At 53.4% G+C, this 18,992-nt stretch overlaps 1 protein-coding gene across 4 annotated transcripts in view; it reads right to left on the reverse strand.

The window, feature by feature from the left end:
• OLFM1 (olfactomedin 1) overlaps positions 1–18,523 on the reverse strand; it is a 36,016-nt gene extending 17,493 nt beyond the window's left edge. Inside the window, exons 1-3 of one of the 4 annotated variants that reach the window (XM_064728158.1) lie at positions 18,128–18,400; positions 17,844–18,007; positions 2,662–2,811 (exon numbers count right to left, since the gene is read on the reverse strand). In XM_064728158.1, the coding sequence (XP_064584228.1) occupies positions 2,662–2,811; positions 17,844–17,909 (216 nt within the window). In that variant the 5' untranslated portion in view covers positions 17,910–18,007; positions 18,128–18,400. Of the gene's footprint in view, positions 1–2,661; positions 2,812–5,115; positions 5,562–17,843 lie in introns of those variants that run through there. The other 3 variants (XM_064728157.1, XM_064728155.1, XM_064728159.1) reach the window with 3 other exon arrangements.
• Between the last annotated feature and the right edge of the window lie 469 nt (positions 18,524–18,992).

Below are 18,992 nucleotides of genomic sequence, written 5' to 3' on the forward strand. Positions count from 1 at the left end.
ATGATTAGGTTTCAATGAGCCTGTAGGAGCTCAGGCTGAAGCATGCACAGAAGTGCTCTAATGAACTCAGGCCCAAGGCTAGTGCCTCTTAAATTCCCTCAGCTCCATCCATCAGCTGCAGTGCTCCAGCCTCGCCTGAAAATGCTTTTTGCCTCCTCTCTCAGCCTGAAACCTCATTTTCACCAAGATAATGTGAGACAGATACCTGTGGCTGTCTGGGGGAAAAGAGTTATTTTTAGCAGTTGAAATAGGAAATTAATACAAATGAAGCTTCCAGTGCTGCTCTTGTCATCGTGTTTGAGGAGCTGATTCACAATTAAACCAGAGTCACAGGGAGTCAGCATTGGTCTGATGACCTCAGTGAGGTTTATAAGGGCAAATCCAAGGTTTAAACCCTGCTCAAGCTTCCCTGTGGATCTGCCTTTCCTGGCAGCTCCAAAGGGGCTGTTCTGAGCCCAGCTCTGGGGTTTCAGCTGGGATCAACCTTCAGCCTTGGGGAGCTGCACAAACTGATGGAGCAACAACAAGAGGAATCTCGGGGGAGATTTTCAAGGTTTAGGGGAAAAACCAGCAGAGAAATGGACTCAGCTGATGGTTCAGGAAATGAAAAGTTCATTTGATAAGGTTTGCAGGAGGCAGGGATGGCTGAGAAGAGATTCCGCTATCCCTCTGTACACACCTGGGAGTGACCACCAGAGGAACAAAAAGAGCTGTAAAATCTGGAAATCAGCACTGGCTGAGAGGAAGGATTGGCAGGAAACCAGAAATGGTTTCACCAGCAGAGGAGGAAGTTGTCCCCGATAACAGGGCCAGACAAATAAACAAATCAATCAATCAATCAGATTCTGTTTGGAGATCAAACACAACGTGATGATGAGCGGGACTGAGGTGATGCCTCGGTTTGGGTGCAGTCCAAGGGCTGCGCTCAGCACCTGCCAAGGATGAGCTCAGACACCTCGAGTGTCAAAGCCTGGGCTGAACACTCTGTGCAGAACCCTCCCCTCCCCTCTGTCACCTGCCAGGGTGCCCAGCACTCCTTCCCAAATGCAGTTCCTACACTGATCCTCATCCCTGTGAACAGAGCATGGATGGATGGCAGCTCTGAACCTCCAAACTCCAAAAGATTCTGCATGGAGATTTCCCCGAGGATGCTCTAATTGCTTTGTGTGCACACACATGCAGCAGCTGATGCCTCGCAACACCATTTCCATGGGTGAATTCCATGTCTGCTCCTTGGAAAAAAACCCAACCACAATTTCCTCCTTGACACATTGTGGAGAAACCAGGAGCTGCAATTTCCCCCCATCACAAAGGCAGGGTCAGAATGCCAGCTGAGGGAAGGAGTTTTCAGGATTGAAATCCTCCCTGGGCAGCTAGGAGGATTGTTTGCACCTCCAGGGATGATCAGCTCAGCCTCCATCAGGATCAGATGTCTGGCACTAAGAGCCTGTTCCTTATTTTGGGGTTTTTCATATAGGTTAGCGTGGGAGTGAGATGCAGCCAGATTAGCAGGCAGGTAACATATCCCACAACACATGCCCAGAAATCCTGCTCCTCCCTCACTTTTCCTCCATTGGCAGCCAGAGACCTGCATTAAAAAAACCCCACTGAGCACCTCCACCCTCCTGATGTTATCCCAGGTCTCCCATTCCCATCAGCTGAGGGCATTGGGTCAAATCCTGATTGTTTAGAGTGGATGAGGAGTTCTCTGAGCTGTTCATAAATCCTGCTGCCTCTCAGGAGCAAAAGCACCCAGGGTGTTATTGCTGTGAGAAAGAAAAGCCTGACTTGGGATTATTTTTAGCAGCCTCTGACAACCCAAAGGATTGTTTTAGGGCTGAATGTTTTCCTGGCTGGCTTTATTGTCCTCAGCACATGGGGGAAATCAGTTAAGTGAAGGTTTAATATTGTTAGAGGGAATTAATACAGCAGCTTTCCCCAAAGCAGCAGGATGAAAATTCTTTTGTCATGCACGGCACAGGCCAATATAGCATTAGGGGATGGGGTTTAATTATATATCCAGCACAGGAGCCAGCTCATATTTGCAAGAGAAGAGCACAATTTCACATGAAACAGCATTTCTTTACTGAAATCTATTATCTGGAAAATTCCTTGTTATTGGGGATGTTTCCCTAATGAGATTTTTTGATCTTTTAGGACAGCAGACTATTAAAAACTAATCAAGAGGATGTCAACGTTGGGCAGAAAACCACTGAGTGTCATCTCTGTGCTACCTGCTGGCGACAGCTTGCAGGGTTTCACTTGACCTTTTCAATACCACCTTGCCTAGCAAAGCTTGGCTTTGGGCTTTTAATTCTCACTCCTCTCCTGTTGCTGAGTCTGCTCTCAAACTGCTTGTGCCAACAGAATGAAAAAAGGGGATTTTTTTTTTATTTTTTAATTTTTTTTTTTAGAGATACGGTTCAATATTAGTGCTTTGATCTCAGCAGTTTCCCCTCGACCTTAGGCCAGGCTCTCCTCTCAGAAAACACTTAAAGAGATTTCTCCTCCTGCCTGCAGCTGATTATTCCCCACTACACACACAGGGACAGCTCCACACGGAAAAACCATCCCAAGGGGCCTTCCCTGGAAACCAGGGCTCAGCTTGGGTTTCTCCCCCACCAAACCAAAGCACTTTTGGCAGCAGGGGCCAAGCGTTACCTTTTCTAGGAGTTGTCTCAGCTGCTTTGTCCTGGCATCACGCGAGCACATCGTCTGCTGAGGTGCCACCACTGTGCATATACAACGTCCCTCGCTGTCCTGGGCAGAGCTGTACACCTGCCAGCTTTCCTCTGGGTTGGTAGGCAACACCTAATTAACACAGGGAGAGATGGGTTAATTAACCAGGGGAAGGCTCTGGGAGGTGAAGGGGGACGAGGACGTGGCAGGGAGTGGAGGCTCCTCCGCGGGCCCAGCCGGCAAAATTCACTTGGAATGCAAAAATATGGATTGGGGACGAGGCAGAGAAAGGTCTGAAAAGGAGAGGAAGAGCTGAAAACACGAAGGCAACGCGAGTGGGAAAGCGGGGACACAGTGAAAATTCCGAGTGCTGGTCAGCGCTGAGCACATTGGGGTGGGAGCCCTGCCCTGCTACGGTGACAGAGCCCTCCTTAACACCGGGACAGGGACATGCCCGAGCCACCAGGAGGGCACAGTGTCCTGCCGAGGCTGAGCAGTGTCCCTGGCTCTGCAGAGCCTGCCAGGGTCTGTGTCCGGGTCTGATAGCCGGAGATGAGCTCGGATGAGTGCAGAGACACCGCAAGGTATGGACACATGGACACCCCGAATTATGGACACCCTGAGTCATGGACGGCCCAAATTAGAGACACCCCGAGGCACTGACAGTCTGAGGTACAGGCACCCCAAATTATGGACACCCCAAGTCATGGACAGCCTGAATTACAGACACTGCTAGGTAAGGACACCCCAAGGCATGGACACCCTGAGGCATGGACACCCTGAGGCATGGATACCCCTAATTATGGACACCCCAAGGTAAGGACACCTCGAATTATAGACACCCCGAGGTGTCCTCGAGGTGTCCCTGAGGTAAGGACACCTGAAGGCACAGACACCCCAAGGTAGGGATATCCCAAGGTATGGACACTCCGAGGTACAGACACCCCGAATTACAGATATCCTGAATTACAGTCACCCTGAGTCATGGACACCCCGAATTATGGACACCCCGAATTACAGAATCCCTGAGGCACGAACACCCCGAATTATGGACACCCCGAGGTACAGACTCTCGAGGCACGGACACCCTGAATTACTGACACCGCAAGGTACAGACACCCCGAATTACGGACATCCTGACATACAGACACCCCGAATTCCGATCCCGCCCCCTCTCTGCCCCATTCCCCGGGCATGAGGAACCTCCCTGGGCCATAGCTCCCCTCTGCTCCAGGCAGGGCAAGCCCAGAGCCCTGAGCAGGATCGAGCAGGGATGGATGCGATGCAGCACTGAGGGCACGCCGGGGAATGGAGCCCACCCCAAACACAGCGCGTTCCCCTCTCTGCTCTTCATTTTCCTTCTATCTCACGGCATAATTCATTATTTAATCCCACCCAGCCTCGGAGCACTTTGAAGGTGTCACCGTGTCCCCAGCCAGAGGGGAAATGTTCTTTCCACCGCTTCCCTACAGAACAAATCACCTTGCAAATGCCCACGTTGACAGACATGCCCAGGCGGACGCACAATTGGATTCCCTGGCTAAAACAACCGGGAAAAAAAAATAAAATAAATGGATCTCATAAACCCTGACAACGTGATTAAAAAAAAAAAAAAATCCCAGCTTCATTCACTGAGCAGCACAAGCACTACACGGAATACTCCGGGAACAGCGGAGCTGCAGCAGCGTCAGAAAGCACCAGCGTGCAGCCTGCAGGAGAAAGGTGCCCGATTTTCCCTGCTCAGGGAAGACAGACAGACAGACTGGAATGATTTTCCAGCCATTCCCGAAGTGGGAAGCTCAGGCACGGCCCCAGCTCTCCAGCAGAGCAGGGACAGGGATGTCCAGCCCGGCTGCATCCCCATCCCTCCGAGGGCGCATCGGGCAGGAGAGCAGCGGAGGCGCCTCCCGGGACTCGCATCCGCTCTCCCGGCGGCTTTTGCGGCGGCCACGAGGGAAACTTTGCATCCCTTCGGCTGCGGGGAGGCAGCCGAGTCACCCCCAGGCACGAACGAGGGATGGCTGAACTAGGGGAGAGGAGGGCAGAGGGAGAGACGCTCCCTGCACCGTCACCCCCGTCCCCGAGCGCCCCATCCGCGCTCCCGCAGCACCGCGGGGACACTCGAGGGGCAGAGATCCTGCAGGGGACACCTGGGCGAGGAGAGATGTGACAGCCGGGCGGGGAGGGCTGGGCGGCGGCGGGGAGCGGCCGCAGGGACGCTCCGGGATGCGGGGAAGCTCCGGGATGCGGGGACGCTCCGGGATGCGGGGATGCTCCGGGATGCGGGGACGCTCCGGGATGCTCCGGGATGCTGTGAGGCTCCGGGAGGCTGGCATGCCCCGGGATGGGAGATGCTCAGGGAGGCTCCGGGATGCTCAGGGAGGCTGGGATGCCCCGGGCAGCCCTCCCCGCGCCCCGCAGCCCTCCCGCACTTACTCCCGTGCTGCGGTCCAAGGTGCCGCCCGTGGCCGCCGTGAGTTTGGTGGTGTTGAGCCCCACGAGGGAGGGCAGCGTCTGCGACATCCAGTTGGTGATCATGGCCATGGTGCTGAGGACGACTCCAATCTTGAGTAAAGGCACAGACATGTCTGCGGGGGGGGCGGCAGGCACCCTTCATTCTGCACCGGCGCCGGGCTCCATGCCGCTGCCTTCGGGCTGCCGCCCCGCCGCCGCCGCCGCTCGCCGCCGCCCCATCGTCCTCCTCCTCCTCCTCTTCCTCCTCCTCCTCCTCGCCCTGCCCGGCGCTGTGCCCGCTGTGCAGCCGGAGCGGAGCGGAGCGGAGCGGGGCTGGCTCCCTGCGCCCGCCCGGCGCGCCCCGGTCCGAGCGAGCGGAGCCGGAGGCGGAACCGGGGCGGGACCGGAGCGGGAGGGGCGGGCAGAGCCCACCCAGGCGGGGACACTGCGGTGGGAGAGCGGGGAGAGGGAGGGGACGGCGGAGTGCGGGGAGGGAGGGGAGAAAAGGGGTTGGGGAGAAGGGAGTGGGAGGGGAGGGATGGGAGGGGGAAGAGGTATGGGGAGAAAAGATCTGGGGAGAAAAGATTTGGAGATAAAAGATCTGGGGATGAAAGATTTGGGGAGGAAAGATCTGGGGAGAAATGATGTGGGGATGAAACGTCTGGGGAGAAAAGATTTGGAGATAAAAGATGTGGGGATAAAAGGTGTGGGGAAGGGGGAGAGAAGGGAAGGAGAGGAGAAAAATGGGGAGGAAAGATATGGGACGGGGAAGCGGAGGGAAGGAGAGAAAAAAGATTTGTGGAGACGTAAAATAATCAAGGAGAAAAGATTTGGGGAGAAGGGAGTGGAAGGATGGGAGGGGGAAGAGATCTGGGGAGAAAAGATCTGGGGAGAGGTAAAAGAATCAGGGAGAAAAGGTTTGGGGAGAAAGGAAGGAATTGGGGAGAGGGGGAGAGATTGAGCAGAGGCAAACAGGCATGGGGAAGGGAGAAAAAGGTTTGGGGGGAGGGAAGAAGATTTGAGGAGATTAAATTGTGGGAGGGGGGAGAGGAATGAGGAGAGAGGGAAAACTGGGGAGGAGGTGGAAAGGGTTTGGGGAGGTGGAAGGGATTTTGGGGAGATGGAAGGGGTTTGGGGGAACAGATGGAAGGGATTTTGGGGGGTAGATTGAAGGGATTTTGGGGGGCAGGGGGAAGGGATTTTGGGAAGATTGAAGGGGTTTTGGGGGGGAGATTGAAGGGATTTTGGGGGGGAGGTTTGAAGGGATTTTGGGGGTGCGGCTCCCCCGCTGCGGCGCGTGGCGCCCTCTGGCGGCTGCGGGCGGCGCTGCGGGCCGGGGTCGCTCGGTGGTCGCGGGGACAGCGGGGACACGGCGGGGACACGGAGCCGTGCCAGGACCACGGGGAGCCGGGGCATTTCACCGCAGTGTGACCCTCAAGGGCCGCACCTCTCCCGCACAGACCCGCGGGCTGGGGGACCCCTGCGGGTCCCCTGCGGTCCCCAGGTCCAAGCGGGCTGTCAGAGCATCCCCCACACCCCCGATTGTCACCTCGCCACGTCCCGCCACCACAGCACGAAGGATAAACCAAAGCTCACTGCCAGCCCTGCTCCCGCCTCGTTCCCCACACAGGAATTCGCTGCCGAGGGATGCAAAGGGCACACAGCCAGTCCGGCCAGCCTGGGATGTCACCTGGCCTTGGTCACCACTCAGGTGTCCCGAAGCCACTGGTGACTTCAGAAGCCAAGAGAACCTCAGAACTTCATTCTTCCCTAAGAGTCCCTGTGCAAAGCAGCACAGAAATGAACCCCCTGTCCCTCTGCAGGGGACAGAAGTGACACCCCTGCTTTGTGGCACAGCCCCAGCCTTGGCATGGGTGCAGGGAGCCTCAGCTGCTCCATGGGCTGCCCCTGGAGCCACCACGTTCCCACCAGGGTCTGACCAGCCCAGCCCCAAACCCAGCTCCTCCAGAGCTGCTGCTCCACTGGTGTGGATGCTTGGGGTGGGGGCTTTGCTGCCCCAAAACCTTGACCCACCTCAGATCCAGCATCCAGGTGATGTACAGAGGACAGCAGGGAAGCAGGAAGCCCCAAAATGCAATCACTGCTGAGTTGGCCTGTTCCACCTCACCAGGACCTTGTCCCACCTCAGCAGGACCGTGTCCCACCTCACCAGGACCTTGTCCCACCTCACCAAGACCTTGTCCCACCTCAGCAGGACCGTGTCCCATCTCACCAGGACCTTGTCCCACCTCAGCAGAATCTTGTCCCAGCTCAGCAGAACAGTGTTCCACCTCACCAGAACCTCATCCCACCTCACCAGGACTTGTCCCACCTCGCCAGGACCTTGTCCCTTGCTGGAGACGTGGCCCTTGGTGTGGGATCATCCCAGCACAGCCTGGCTGGGCAGAGGGAGCAGGAGCAGGAGCAGGCCAGCCCATTAATCCTGCAGGCAGACCTGGCAGCTCTGTGCAATAAAGCACATTCAGCAGTTCCACCAGGTGGGGAAATCGAGGTTGAACAGGAGCGCTGCTGCCAGGTCAGATCCTGTCCCTGTCACACACCCCTGGCACAGCAGGACAGCACTGGCACAGCTGCTTTGTGCCAGGCTGCAGCAGCTGAACTCCCACCCCTGCCCTTCCTTCCCTCCATCCGTGTGTCACCTGCCCAGCTCCAGCCAGGTGAGGCTGCTGGAGGTGGGAGGGAAGATTTGTGCCCCTGAACCTCACATTAGGGCAGCTGGAATGGGGAAGGAAGCCCTGCTGCCCCTGAACCCCGCAGTGCCCTGCTCTGGGCAGCACCAGCTGCCTGCACTCCATGGAATCAGCTTCCCCAGCCCAGGCATCCTCATCCCTTCGTGGCAAAGCTGCTGCTGGGTGTGCAGGGTGGCACCTGTGGTAACTCTGGGTACCTGTGGTACCACCTGTGGGTACCTGTGGTACCTCTGGGGTCAGCATCCAGCAGCTGCTTCAGACTAGGGGGCAGGAACAGCTTCCCCAGGCAAAAAAACCCCAAACAAACAAACCAAAAAACCCCCCAAAACCTCCAAAAAACAGAAAAAAACCACACAAAAAACCTCCCTCAAAAACCCCACAAACTTGGATTAGTTCCACCTTTTAGGAGGAATCCCAAATCCCTGCTCTGCCAGGTGCTTTGCTGTGCTCAGGCCTTGATTGCCCCTCTGATTTCCCACCCCAGTGCTGACATCCCAACCACCCCAAGCTCCATTTGGGAACAGTTTGTCAGGGAAGTTTATCCCTCCTATTTGTCTAATCCAGACACACATATAAGAATTAATCCTGTGGATATTTCAGTATTTAAATGTAAGAATCTCTCCTGTGCTTTGCTCTGGATAAAAACCCCTCCTGTGCCTTGCCCTGGATCCCAGCTGGGCTGAGCCCTCATTTCCCAGCAGGGCAGGCAGGTGATTTCATTGCCATCCCCTCCCTGCTCTGCCATGATTAAAGCTCCTCCAAAAAGGGCCAGCAAAGCCCAGAGAGGAGCTGTGCCTGTAATAATGGGGGGGAAAAAAGAGAAATTCTGGGAGATTTTCTTTCTTTCTTTCTCTCTCCTGCTTGCAGTGTTTGTGAAAGAATAAAAGCAGCACTTTTGGGGGGATTTTTTTTTTTTGTCACTGCCTAGATTAATGGAGTTAAGGAAGGGACATCAAAATGTTCTTCCAGACCATTTAAAATTTTAAATTAAAGACCTTTGAAAATTCTTAATGCGTCAATAACCTGCCAGGAGCAGGAAGGGGGAAAGGGGTCCCTGAGCAGGAAAAGGGGTCCTGAGCAGGGAAAAGGATCCTGAGAAGGGAAAAAGGGGTCCATGAGTAAGATAAAAGGGGTCCTGAGAAGGGCAAAAGGGTCCCTGAGAAGGGGAAAAGGGTCTTGAGAAGGGAAAAAGGGTCCTGAGCAGAAAAAAGGGGTCTCTGAGCAGGAACCCCTGAAGTGGTGGAGCTCAGCTTTCTCCTGGTCACTTTTTGTTTTTCTGCTTCAGACTGGAAAATTCCTCTGCGGGAAGGGGAGAGCACAGAGCTCGGTGCCCAGAGGAGCTGAGAGGGTCAGGGGTGCGACAATCGGCGACAATCGGCGGTGGCAGCGCGGGGACACGGCGGGGACACGGCGGTCACTGTCTCCCTCTCCTGGCTGCTTGTGAGAAGAAAAAGTGCCCGAATTCCTCTCGCTCCCAAATGGGGATGGTGCGCAGGACAGATAACTCCTGCTCTAAATAAACCTCACCCGATCCCTGTTAAAATCTGGGATTTTAACATTAAATAAACCAGAGAATTCCTGTTCTAAGAGAAGAAAAAGTGCCCAAATTCCTCTTGCTCCCAAATGGGGATGATGTGCAGGACAGAGGATTCCTGCTCTAAATAAACCACACCCAATAACTGTTAAAATCTGGGATTTTAGCATTAAATGCACCAGAGAATTCCTGCTCTAAATAAACCACACAGAGAACAAAAAGTGCCCAAATTCCTCTTGCTCCCAAATTGTGCTGGAGGTGATGTGCAGGACAGAAAATTTCTGCTCGGAATAAACCACACCCAATCCCTTGTTAAAATCAGGGATTTTAACATTAAATAAACCAGAGAATTCCTGCCCTGAATAAACCACACCTAATCCCTGTTAAAATCATAGATTTTAACATTAAATAAACCACACCCAATCCCTGTTAAAATCTGGGATTTTAACATGAAATAAACCAGAGAATTCCTGCCCTAAATAAACCACACCCACTCTGGGGTCTGTCCTCTCTTCAAGGACCCGGCTCTGGAATGTCAGGGATCCTCCTGAAAAGCTTGGATTGGGATTTTCCTCCCTCTTGAAAAACTTGGATTGGGATTTTCCTCCCTCTGCAGCTGCTGGAGGGCCTCTGAAGGGTCCCCTTGGAGGCTTTGCTGCCCCCAGTGCCTCTTCCCACCCCTCCTGGTGCCCTGATTGATGCCAGATGCTGACGCTGATGCCAGGCTGTCCCTCACAAGAAATGGCACTGAGTTCCCCCCTCGGTTTTGGGGTCACAATTCTAAATATCCTGAGGGTTTTTTTGCCTGGTTTTTGTCACTTTTTTGCTGCCACCACTTAAACAAACATGACTGCAGGAGATGGATGCTGATCAGAAGTTATCCCCTCATTGTGGGAAGGCAGGGATGGACAGAAAATAAAAGGAAAAGGAAAGGAAAGGAAAGGAAAAGGAAAGGAAAGGAAAGGAAAGGAAAGGAAAGGAAAGGAAAGGAAAGGAAAGGAAAGGAAAGGAAAGGAAAGGAAAGGAAAGGAAAGGAAAGGAAAGGAAAGGAAAGGAAAGGAAGAAAGATGAAAAAAGGAAGGAAGGAAGGTGGAGGAAGGAAGAAGGAAGTGGGGAGGAAGGAAGGAAGTGGCGGAAGGAAGGAAGTGGCGGAAGGAAGTGGCGGAAGGAAGTGGCGGAAGGAAGTGGCGGAAGGAAGTGGCGGAAGGAAGTGGCGGAAGGAAGGAAGTGGCGGAAGGAAGGAAGGAAGGAAGGAAGGAAGGAAGGAAGGAAGGAAGGAAGGAAGGAAGGAAGGAAGGAAGGAAGGAAGGAAGTGGCGGAAGGAAGTGGCGGAAGGAAGTGGCGGAAGGAAGTGGCGGAAGAGAAGTGGCGGAAGGAAGTGGCGGAAGGAAGTGGCGGAAGGAAGTGGCGGAAGGAAGGAAGGAAGGGAGGGAGGGAGGAAGGAAGGGAGGAGGGAGGAAGGAAGGAAGGAAGGAAGGAAGGAAGGAAGGAAGGAAGGAAGGAAGGAAGTGGGGAATTGGCGGAAGTGGGGAATGGCGGAAGTGGCGGAAGGAAGGAAGGAAGTGGCGGAAGGAAGTGGCGGAAGGAAGTGGCGGAAGGAAGTGGCGGAAGGAAGTGGCGGAAGGAAGTGGCGGAAGGAAGGAAGGAAGGAAGGAAGGAAGGAAGGAAGGAAGGAAGGAAGGAAGGAAGGAAGGAAGGCTAACGAGTGGATGAAGAGGATCTCTGCAGCTCCTGGTAATCTATGTGAAATTGTGGCTGATCCAGGGCCAGGCAATTTGGGATCAAGCTGCTCTGGGAAATGAACCGCTTGGACACTCCTGTCTGCATGAAAACCCCTTGGAACTCTCCTTTCTTCTGGAGCAAGAGCTCTGCAAGGAAACCTCCTTCAGTGCCCAGATCTGTGCTCAGCCAAGTGCCTGTCATTGAGCCCAGGATCTGCAGCAGAGCCAAGACTCAAAACCAGCCCAGTGTGATTTGGAGGATTTGGGCAATTTCTGGTCAGGCACACACCTCCAGCCTGAAGAAAAAAAAAAAAAAAAAAAAAAAAAAAAAAAAAAAAAAAAAAAAAAAAAAAAAAAAAAGGGGGGGGGGGGGGGGGGGGGGGGGGGGGGGGGGGGGGGGGGGGGGGGGGGGGGGGGGGGGGGGGGGGGGGGGGAAGGGGGGGAAGGGGCGGAAGGAAGGAAGGAAGGAAGGAAGGAAGGAAGGAAGGAAGGAAGGAAGGAAGGAAGGAAGGAAGGAAGGAAGGAAGGAAGGAAGAGAAGGAAGGAAGGAAGGAAGGAAGGAAGGAAGGAAGGAAGGAAGGAAGGAAGGAAAGAAGTGGCGGAAGGAAGGAAGGAAGGAAGGAAGGAAGGAAGGAAGGAAGGAAGGAAGGAAGGAAGGAAGGAAGGAAGGAAGGAAGGCTCAAAGAGTGGATGAAGGGGATCCCTGCCAGCTCCTGGTAAATCTATGTGAAAATTGTGGCTGACTCCAGGGCCAGGCACATTTTGGGATCAAGCTGCTCTGGGAAATGAACTCCCAGCTCTGGACACTCCCTGCTCCTGCATGAAAACCCCTCTGGAACCTCTCCTTTCCTCTGGGAGCAAGAGCTCTGCAAGGAAACCTCCCCTTCACGTGCCCAGATCTGTGCTCAGCCAAAGCTGCTCCTGTCATTGAGCCCAGGATCTGCAGCAGGAGCCAAGACCTCAAAACCAGCCCAGGTTGCTGATTTTGGGAGGATTTTTTGGGCACATTTCCCTGGGTCAGGCACACACCTCCAGCCCCTGAGCGAGCTCCCAGGGAGGAATTGTTCTCTGTGCTGCTTTCCAGCAAACACAGCTCTGCTCCTGGCCCTGGGCTCAGGCCTGAGATTGTCCCTGTGCTGTCCTTCCAGGATGGGGAGGGTGGGCTGGAAATGGGGAAAAAGGGTCTTGAGCAGGGAAAAAGGGTCCTGAGCATAGGAAAAAGGGTTTTGAGTGTAGGAAAAAGGGTTCTGAGCATAGGAAAAAGGGTTCTGAGCAGGGAAAAAAGGGTCTTGAGCAGGGAAAAAGGATCCCTGAGAAGGATAGAAAGGTCCTGAGCAGGGGAAAAGGGGTTGGTGAGCAGAATAAAAGGGATTCCTGAGCAGGATAAAAGGGTCCTGAGCAGGGAAAAGAGATCCCTGAGCAGAGGAAAAGGGGTTCCTGAGAAGGATAAAAGGGTCCTGAGGAGGTAAAAGGAGTCCTGAGCAGGGGGAAAGGGGTTCCTGAGAAGGATAAAAGGGTCCTGAGGAGGTAAAAGGAGTCCTGAGCAGGGGGAAAGGGTTCTGAGCAGAATAAAGGTGTCCCTGACAGGGAAAAGGAGTCCCTGAGAAGGATAAAAGGGTCCTGAGCAGGGAAAAAGGATCCAGAGCAGAGGAAAAAGGGTCCCTGCCAGGGAAAAGGAGTTAATGAGCAGGGGAAAAGGGTCCTGAGCAGAATTAAAGGGTCAGGAGTGCAGCTAAAGCCAGTCTGGAAGAAGGCAGCAGGGCTCAGCTCCAGGACAGCAGGAACAACCAAGAGCTGCAGCCCACAGAAGCAGGAAAATCAGCATTGAAAATTATAACTGAAAACCAGCATTGAAAACCAGCATTGAAAATCAGCATTGAAAATCAGTATTGAAAACCAGCATTGAAAATCATCATTGAAAACCAGCATTGAAAATCATCATTGAAAATCATCATTGAAAACCAGCATTGAAAACCAGCTTTGAAAACCAGCATTGAAAACCAGCATTGAAAACCAGCATTGAAAATCAGCATTGAAAATCAGCATTGAAAACCAGCATTGAAAATCAGCATTGAAAACCAGCATTTCCAGCTGCTGTCCCCCCACGTTTGGGGTGTGCTGGCACCAAGGCACATCCCTGTGTCTCTGCTTCTCCAATTCCCCCTTCCCCTGCCTGCCTGGGGCACCCCAAAAAGCCCCAAATCCCAGATGGGCATTTCTGGGGTGTCCCAGCTTTGTCCCTTTTTGTGGACAGAGCAGAGCACAGGTGACACTTTCCCCTCAGAGCTTCCCCCAGCGCTCTGCTTTAATTACCTCTGATAGTAATTAGCTTTGTATTAACATGTGGTGCTAATACTGATTACAAGGACTGATAACTCCAGCAATAAATACAATTTCCAGGGCTGGAAATTACCTCTGGTTTTTGGTTTTTTTTTTTAATTGGCTCCAGCTGAAGTTAAGCAAGACAAGGCACAAATTGGGTTTGTGAAACAGCTGCCTCCTGTTCCAGGTTTGCAGATTGATCCTATCCCTGTCCACGTGTCTGCCTGGCACCAAAGTGGGCACTGGGAAGTTCTGCATGGGCAGGAGGGAGCTGGGCTGGGCACTGCAAACAGCCCTGACAGGGACTTTTAGGGAAAATCAATCAGTAAATGAAGATAATTCAGATTTTTAGGGTGTTTTTTCCTCTCCTTCTCCTTGCAAACAGCCCTGACAGAGACTTGAGGTTCTTTTAGGGAAAATCAATGAGTAAATGAAGATAATTAATATTTTTAGGGTGTTTTTTCCTCTCCCTCCCCCTGCAAACAGCCCTGACAGGGACTTTTAGGGAAAATCAATGGGTAATTGAAATCATTAATATTTTTAGGGGTCCTTCCCCCTGCAAACAGCCCTTACAGGGACTTGAGGTTCTTTTAGGGAAAATCAATAGATAAATGAAGAATATGAAGAAATGGGAATATAATGAATGAATGAATGAATATAATTAACAAATAGGTATATAATATAATTAATTATATAATAAATGTAATGAATAGATGTATATAATGAATAAATGGGTATATAATATAATTAATTATATAATGAATAAATGTATGTAATGAATAAATGGGCACATGAAGAATATGAAGAAATGGGAATATAATGAATATTTTTAGGGTTTTTTTCCCTCTCGCAGAAGCCCTATAAATGTTTCCTATCAGGAAGGTGTTGCTCCTGGAATTACTGGGCTGTGGATGTGGGAGCACCGTGCAGCTCCTGAGGGAACTTTGAGGAATTCCAGGAGGTTTTCAGCGCAATATCCCAGCAAAAGGACAAAAGGACAGGTCGGACGGACACACAGACAGCAGCTGGCAGCCCAGCCCCAAGCTCTGCCCTCCTGGCAGCTCCTTCAGAGCAGAAATTGGGCACCAGGAGAGGTGCCCTGGTGTCCCCAAGGGGAGGACAAGGACAGGCTTTGCCCAGCAGGGCTGAGTGCCCACCCAGAGTGCCCAGAGCTCCTCTGGGTGCCCCCATGCCAGCACCCCAACCAGGGTGGGGCTGACCAGGCCAGGCCGGGCACAGAGCGGCTCAGAGAGAGGAAATGCCAGAGCCTCGTGCAGGGCACCCTCAGCCGTGCCAGGGGATGGGGGCACAGCACAAACACCTGGGGGGGTTTGGGGGCAGCTCCCCCCTTGTCCCACTCAGGTCACGCCAGCCCGGCCAGGTGTGAGAGCCCTGAGCAGAGCAGGGCTGCAGCCCCAGCCTGGCACCACCCCTGTGCCCCCAGCACCCCCCTGCCAGCTGGGGGGGCACCCCAGGGTGCTGCAGCTCCCAGCCCTTGCAGAGAGTGCCAGGGATCACAGAGACAGGCCAGGCTGGCCCCTCCTGCCCCTTTAGGAGCCAGCACAGTGCCCAGCTCAGTGCCCATCTCAGTGCCCAGCTCTGTGCCCAGTTCAGTGCCAGTACAATGCCCAGCTCAGTGCCCACTCTGTGCCCAGCTCAGTGCCCACTCTGTGCCCAGCTCAGTGCCCAGCTCAGTGCCCATCTCAATGCCCAGCACAGTGCCCATCTCAGTGCCCAGCTCAGTGCCCAGCACAATGCCAAGCTCAGTGCCCACTCTGTGCCCACTCTGTGCCCAGCTCATGCCCAGCTCAGTGCCCAGCTCAGTCCCCATCTCAGTCCCCAGCTCTGTGCCCACCTCATCCCCATCTCATCCCCATCTCATGCCCAGCTCAGTGCTCAGCTCAGTGCCCATCTCTGTGCCCATCTCATCCCCAGCTCAGTGGCCAGTTCAGTCCCCATTTCATCCCCAGCTCTGTCCCCATGTCTGTGCCCAGCTCAGTGCCCAGGTCTGTGCCCAGCTTAGTCCCCAGCTCAGTGCCCATGTCTGTGCCCAGCTCAGTGCCCAGCTTAGTGCCCATCTCTGTGCCCATCTCTGTGCCCAGCCCTGTGCCCAGCTCTCCCTGCCCTGTGGCCTGTCCTGTCACTGCAGCGAGGCACAGGAGGGCACAGCAGCTCCTGCACCAGCAGCAAAGCTGAAATCAGCCCCTCCATGGCCCAGGCTGTGTGCAGGGCACGGCACACCCAGCCTGGCACGGAGCTGGGCAGTGCCCGCGCTGGCAGGAGGGATTGGGGATGGCACCTGCCCCTGTGCCAGGGCAAGGAGGGCTCTGCAGCGCCAGGCAGCGGGCACAGGGCACCTGCCCAGGTGGGCACTGCAGGGCCCCAGCAGGGCGCTCAGCTCAGCCAGGCTTTAGCAGGGGCTCAGGGGCTCACAGGGCTCTGTGCCCACGCTCTGCTGGGCTCCCTGTGCCCACCACAGCTGAAAGTTGCTGCCAAAGTTGAGGTGCTGCAGTCGCAGAGGAGGCAAGGAGAGGGGAAAAGAGCCAGGCAGGGCAGAAACCTTGGCTTTCCTTTCTTTTCCCTTTATTTTCCTTTGGTTTTCCCTAGTTTTCCCTAGTTTTTCCCTTGGTTTTCCCTAGTTTTTCTCTTGGTTTTTCCTTGGTTTTTCCCTTGGCTTTCCTTTGTTTTCCCTAGTTTTTCCCAAGTTTTTCCCTTGGTTTTTCCTTTGTTTCTCTTGGTTTTTCCTTTTATTTCCTTTGGTTTTCCTTTGCTTTCCCTTGATTTTCTGTAGTGTTTCCCTATTTTTTCCCTTGTTTTTCCCTTATTTTCCCCCTTGTTTTTCCCTTGGTTTTCCTATGCTTTTCCTTTGTTTTCCCTTTGTTTTCCCTAGTTTTCCCCTTGTTTTCCCCTTGTTTTTTCCTTGATTTCCCCTTGGTTTTCCTTTGCTTTTCCCTGTTTTTTTCCTTTGGTTTTCCTTTGGTTTTCCCTTGGAAAATCCCCCAGAGCAGCTCCAGGCCAGCCAGGAGCCGACAGCACCCATTGCCCAGGCTGTGCTGTGACCCCATGGAAGCTGAAGGGACACCATGGTGACATCCCTGTCACCCCCCCTGTCCCCATGGGCACCCCCAGCCGTGCCCTGGTGGGCAGGATCTGCCGTGCTGGTGGTCCTGGCTCTTTGTCCAGCGCGGCGCATGCGCACCCTCAGCATCCTCACACACAATGGGCTGCTCTGCTGCTTCCTCCCCACCCCTCCTCATCCCCACAGCCCCTGGGTTGCTCGGTTTGCCCCCCCCTTTCCCTGCCTGCATTCCGGGCTGCTCGGCTTTCCTCGGGATTTGGGGCAGATCTGGGCTCTCCTTTTGGCTTTGCAGCCTCCCAGGGATCCTGGCAGGGTGTAAAGCTAAAAATGCTCCAGGGGCTCAAACTTCAGCAGGAGGGCAGTGGCAGGGAGAGCTTTGTCACTGGGAGAAAGGGAAAAATCATCTCCATAAAGCATCCAGGATGAGAGCCCAGCTGCTAATTGCTCCTACACTAAGAAGCCTCCATTCCCCTCCTATTTATAGCTGCTTTTTCTTTCCTTTCTTTTTTTTTTTTTTTTTTTTTGTGCTTCCAGGCAGCACCACAATTAACCCCACAATCTAGAGCATCCTCTTGCAATTACTTTTTTTTCCTTCCTCTCCTCAGTGACTGGTGAAAAAAAAAAAAAACCAACAAAAGACAATCGCCCTGCCTGCCTCTCCCCAGGCAGCCTCAAGAAGTCAAATGGAGTTTTAATTCCACTTGCAAGAGAAGGATTTTGGGTGCCTCCTTTCCTCCCCCCCACAACCCCACGCCTCACTCAGCCCAGAGGCTGGGACAGCACAGAAAAGCATGAAAATCCAGGCAGAAAAAAAACCCCAAAAAAACCAGCAGGTGGAGTGGAGAGAGTGGGGATAAATAAACTGCCCCCATCTCCCACCCGGCTGTCACAGATGCCAACACCAAGGGACATTTAAATGTCACCTAAAAGCAGCACAGCCACCCCCACACGAGGATCCAGAGGGCTGGGGGGGTGACAAGGAGGGACAGCACTCCCACCTGGTCCTTGTGGCCACCTGGGCCAGCAGCTCCACCCCACACAGGGGTCCTGCATCCCCCAGGTGAGGTGACACCAACACCCTCCATAGGCGCTGCCCTTCCCACAGGGGTCCCACGGCCCGAATCCCACCCAGGGCAGTGAGAACCATGCCCAGGTGCGGGGCAGGGCACAGGTGATGCCCGGGGAAGGGGTGGCTGGGCAGGTGCAGCATCCCCGGGCAGGTGCAGCATCCATCCCCCGGCAGGTTCCTGTGCTGCTCTCGAGGTTTAGCAGAAAATGGCGTTGGGGAGAAAGGGAGAAGAGGAGGAGGAGGAGGAGTGGGGGAAAGGAAGAGCTGGACCTACTTGGGTGAGTTCTGTGCCCATCAGGATGAGGAAGCAGAGGGTCAGCAGCTTGCTTGCCGGTTGCATCTCTCGCAGCCCGTTCTAGGCAGCTCGCATACAGATCACCTCCGGGCGAGCCTCCCCTGCGCCGTCCCCGAGCCTCGCTGCCTCCTCACTCCTTTATTCTTATTAATATTTTAATTTATATTTAAAAAAAAATTAAAAAAAAAAAAGACAACAGAGCGCTATTAAAAAAAAAAAAAAAAAAGACAAACGGCAAAAATAATAATTTAAAAAAAACCAGCCTGATTTTGCGGGTGGCTCTCAGCACCCTCGGGAAGCGATGCCAGAAATCTGCTCAGCAGAGCCTTCACTTTGCATATTTATTGGGATCCCAGTTTCTCTCCTCTGCTCTCGGTGCTGGCTGTCTGGTAATTTATTTAATTTTTTTTTTTTTTTTTTTAATGGCTCCCCTGCTCCAAAGACATTTGCGAGGAGAAATTCAGCGGAGCACGCAGCGATTATCTCTGCTATTGCCAAAAGTTTGCCTGGAAAAGGGGGGTGATGGGGAGAGGACAGGGATTTAAAAAAAAAAAAAAAAAAAGAAAAAAAAAAGAAAAAGAAAGGAATTGGTAGGGCTGGCTACTAGCAGGGGATGGCTGTGGAACAGGATGTGACATCAAGTGAGGCGGGGGAAATTTAACTAAACACGGCAAAGGGAGAGGGGGAAAAGCAGGCGCGGGAGCACGGCTGAGGCTGCGGGGACCCCGCGGGGAGCAGGGGGTTAAAACCGTCCTTAACCCCATCCTTATTGCCATCCTGAACTGCATCCTTAATTCCCATCCTAAACTTCATCCTTATTCCCATCCTAAACTTCATCCTTATTCCCATCCTGAACTGCATCCTTAATTCCCATCCTTAACCCCATGCTGAACACCATCCTTAATTCCAGTTCTGAACTGCATCCTTAATTCCCATCCTTAACCCCATCCTTATTGCCATCCTGAACTGCATCCGTAACCCCATCCTTAGCCCCATTCTGAACCCCATCCTTAATTCTGAATTAAGCATTCCAATTCTGAACTTCATCCTTAATTCCCATCCTTAATTCCCATACTGAAGAGCATCCTTATCCCCATCCTTAATCTCATCTTGAACCCCATCCTTAAT

Source organism: Zonotrichia leucophrys, chromosome 17, assembly GCF_028769735.1.
Source record: "Zonotrichia leucophrys gambelii isolate GWCS_2022_RI chromosome 17, RI_Zleu_2.0, whole genome shotgun sequence".
NCBI lineage: Eukaryota > Metazoa > Chordata > Aves > Passeriformes > Passerellidae > Zonotrichia > Zonotrichia leucophrys.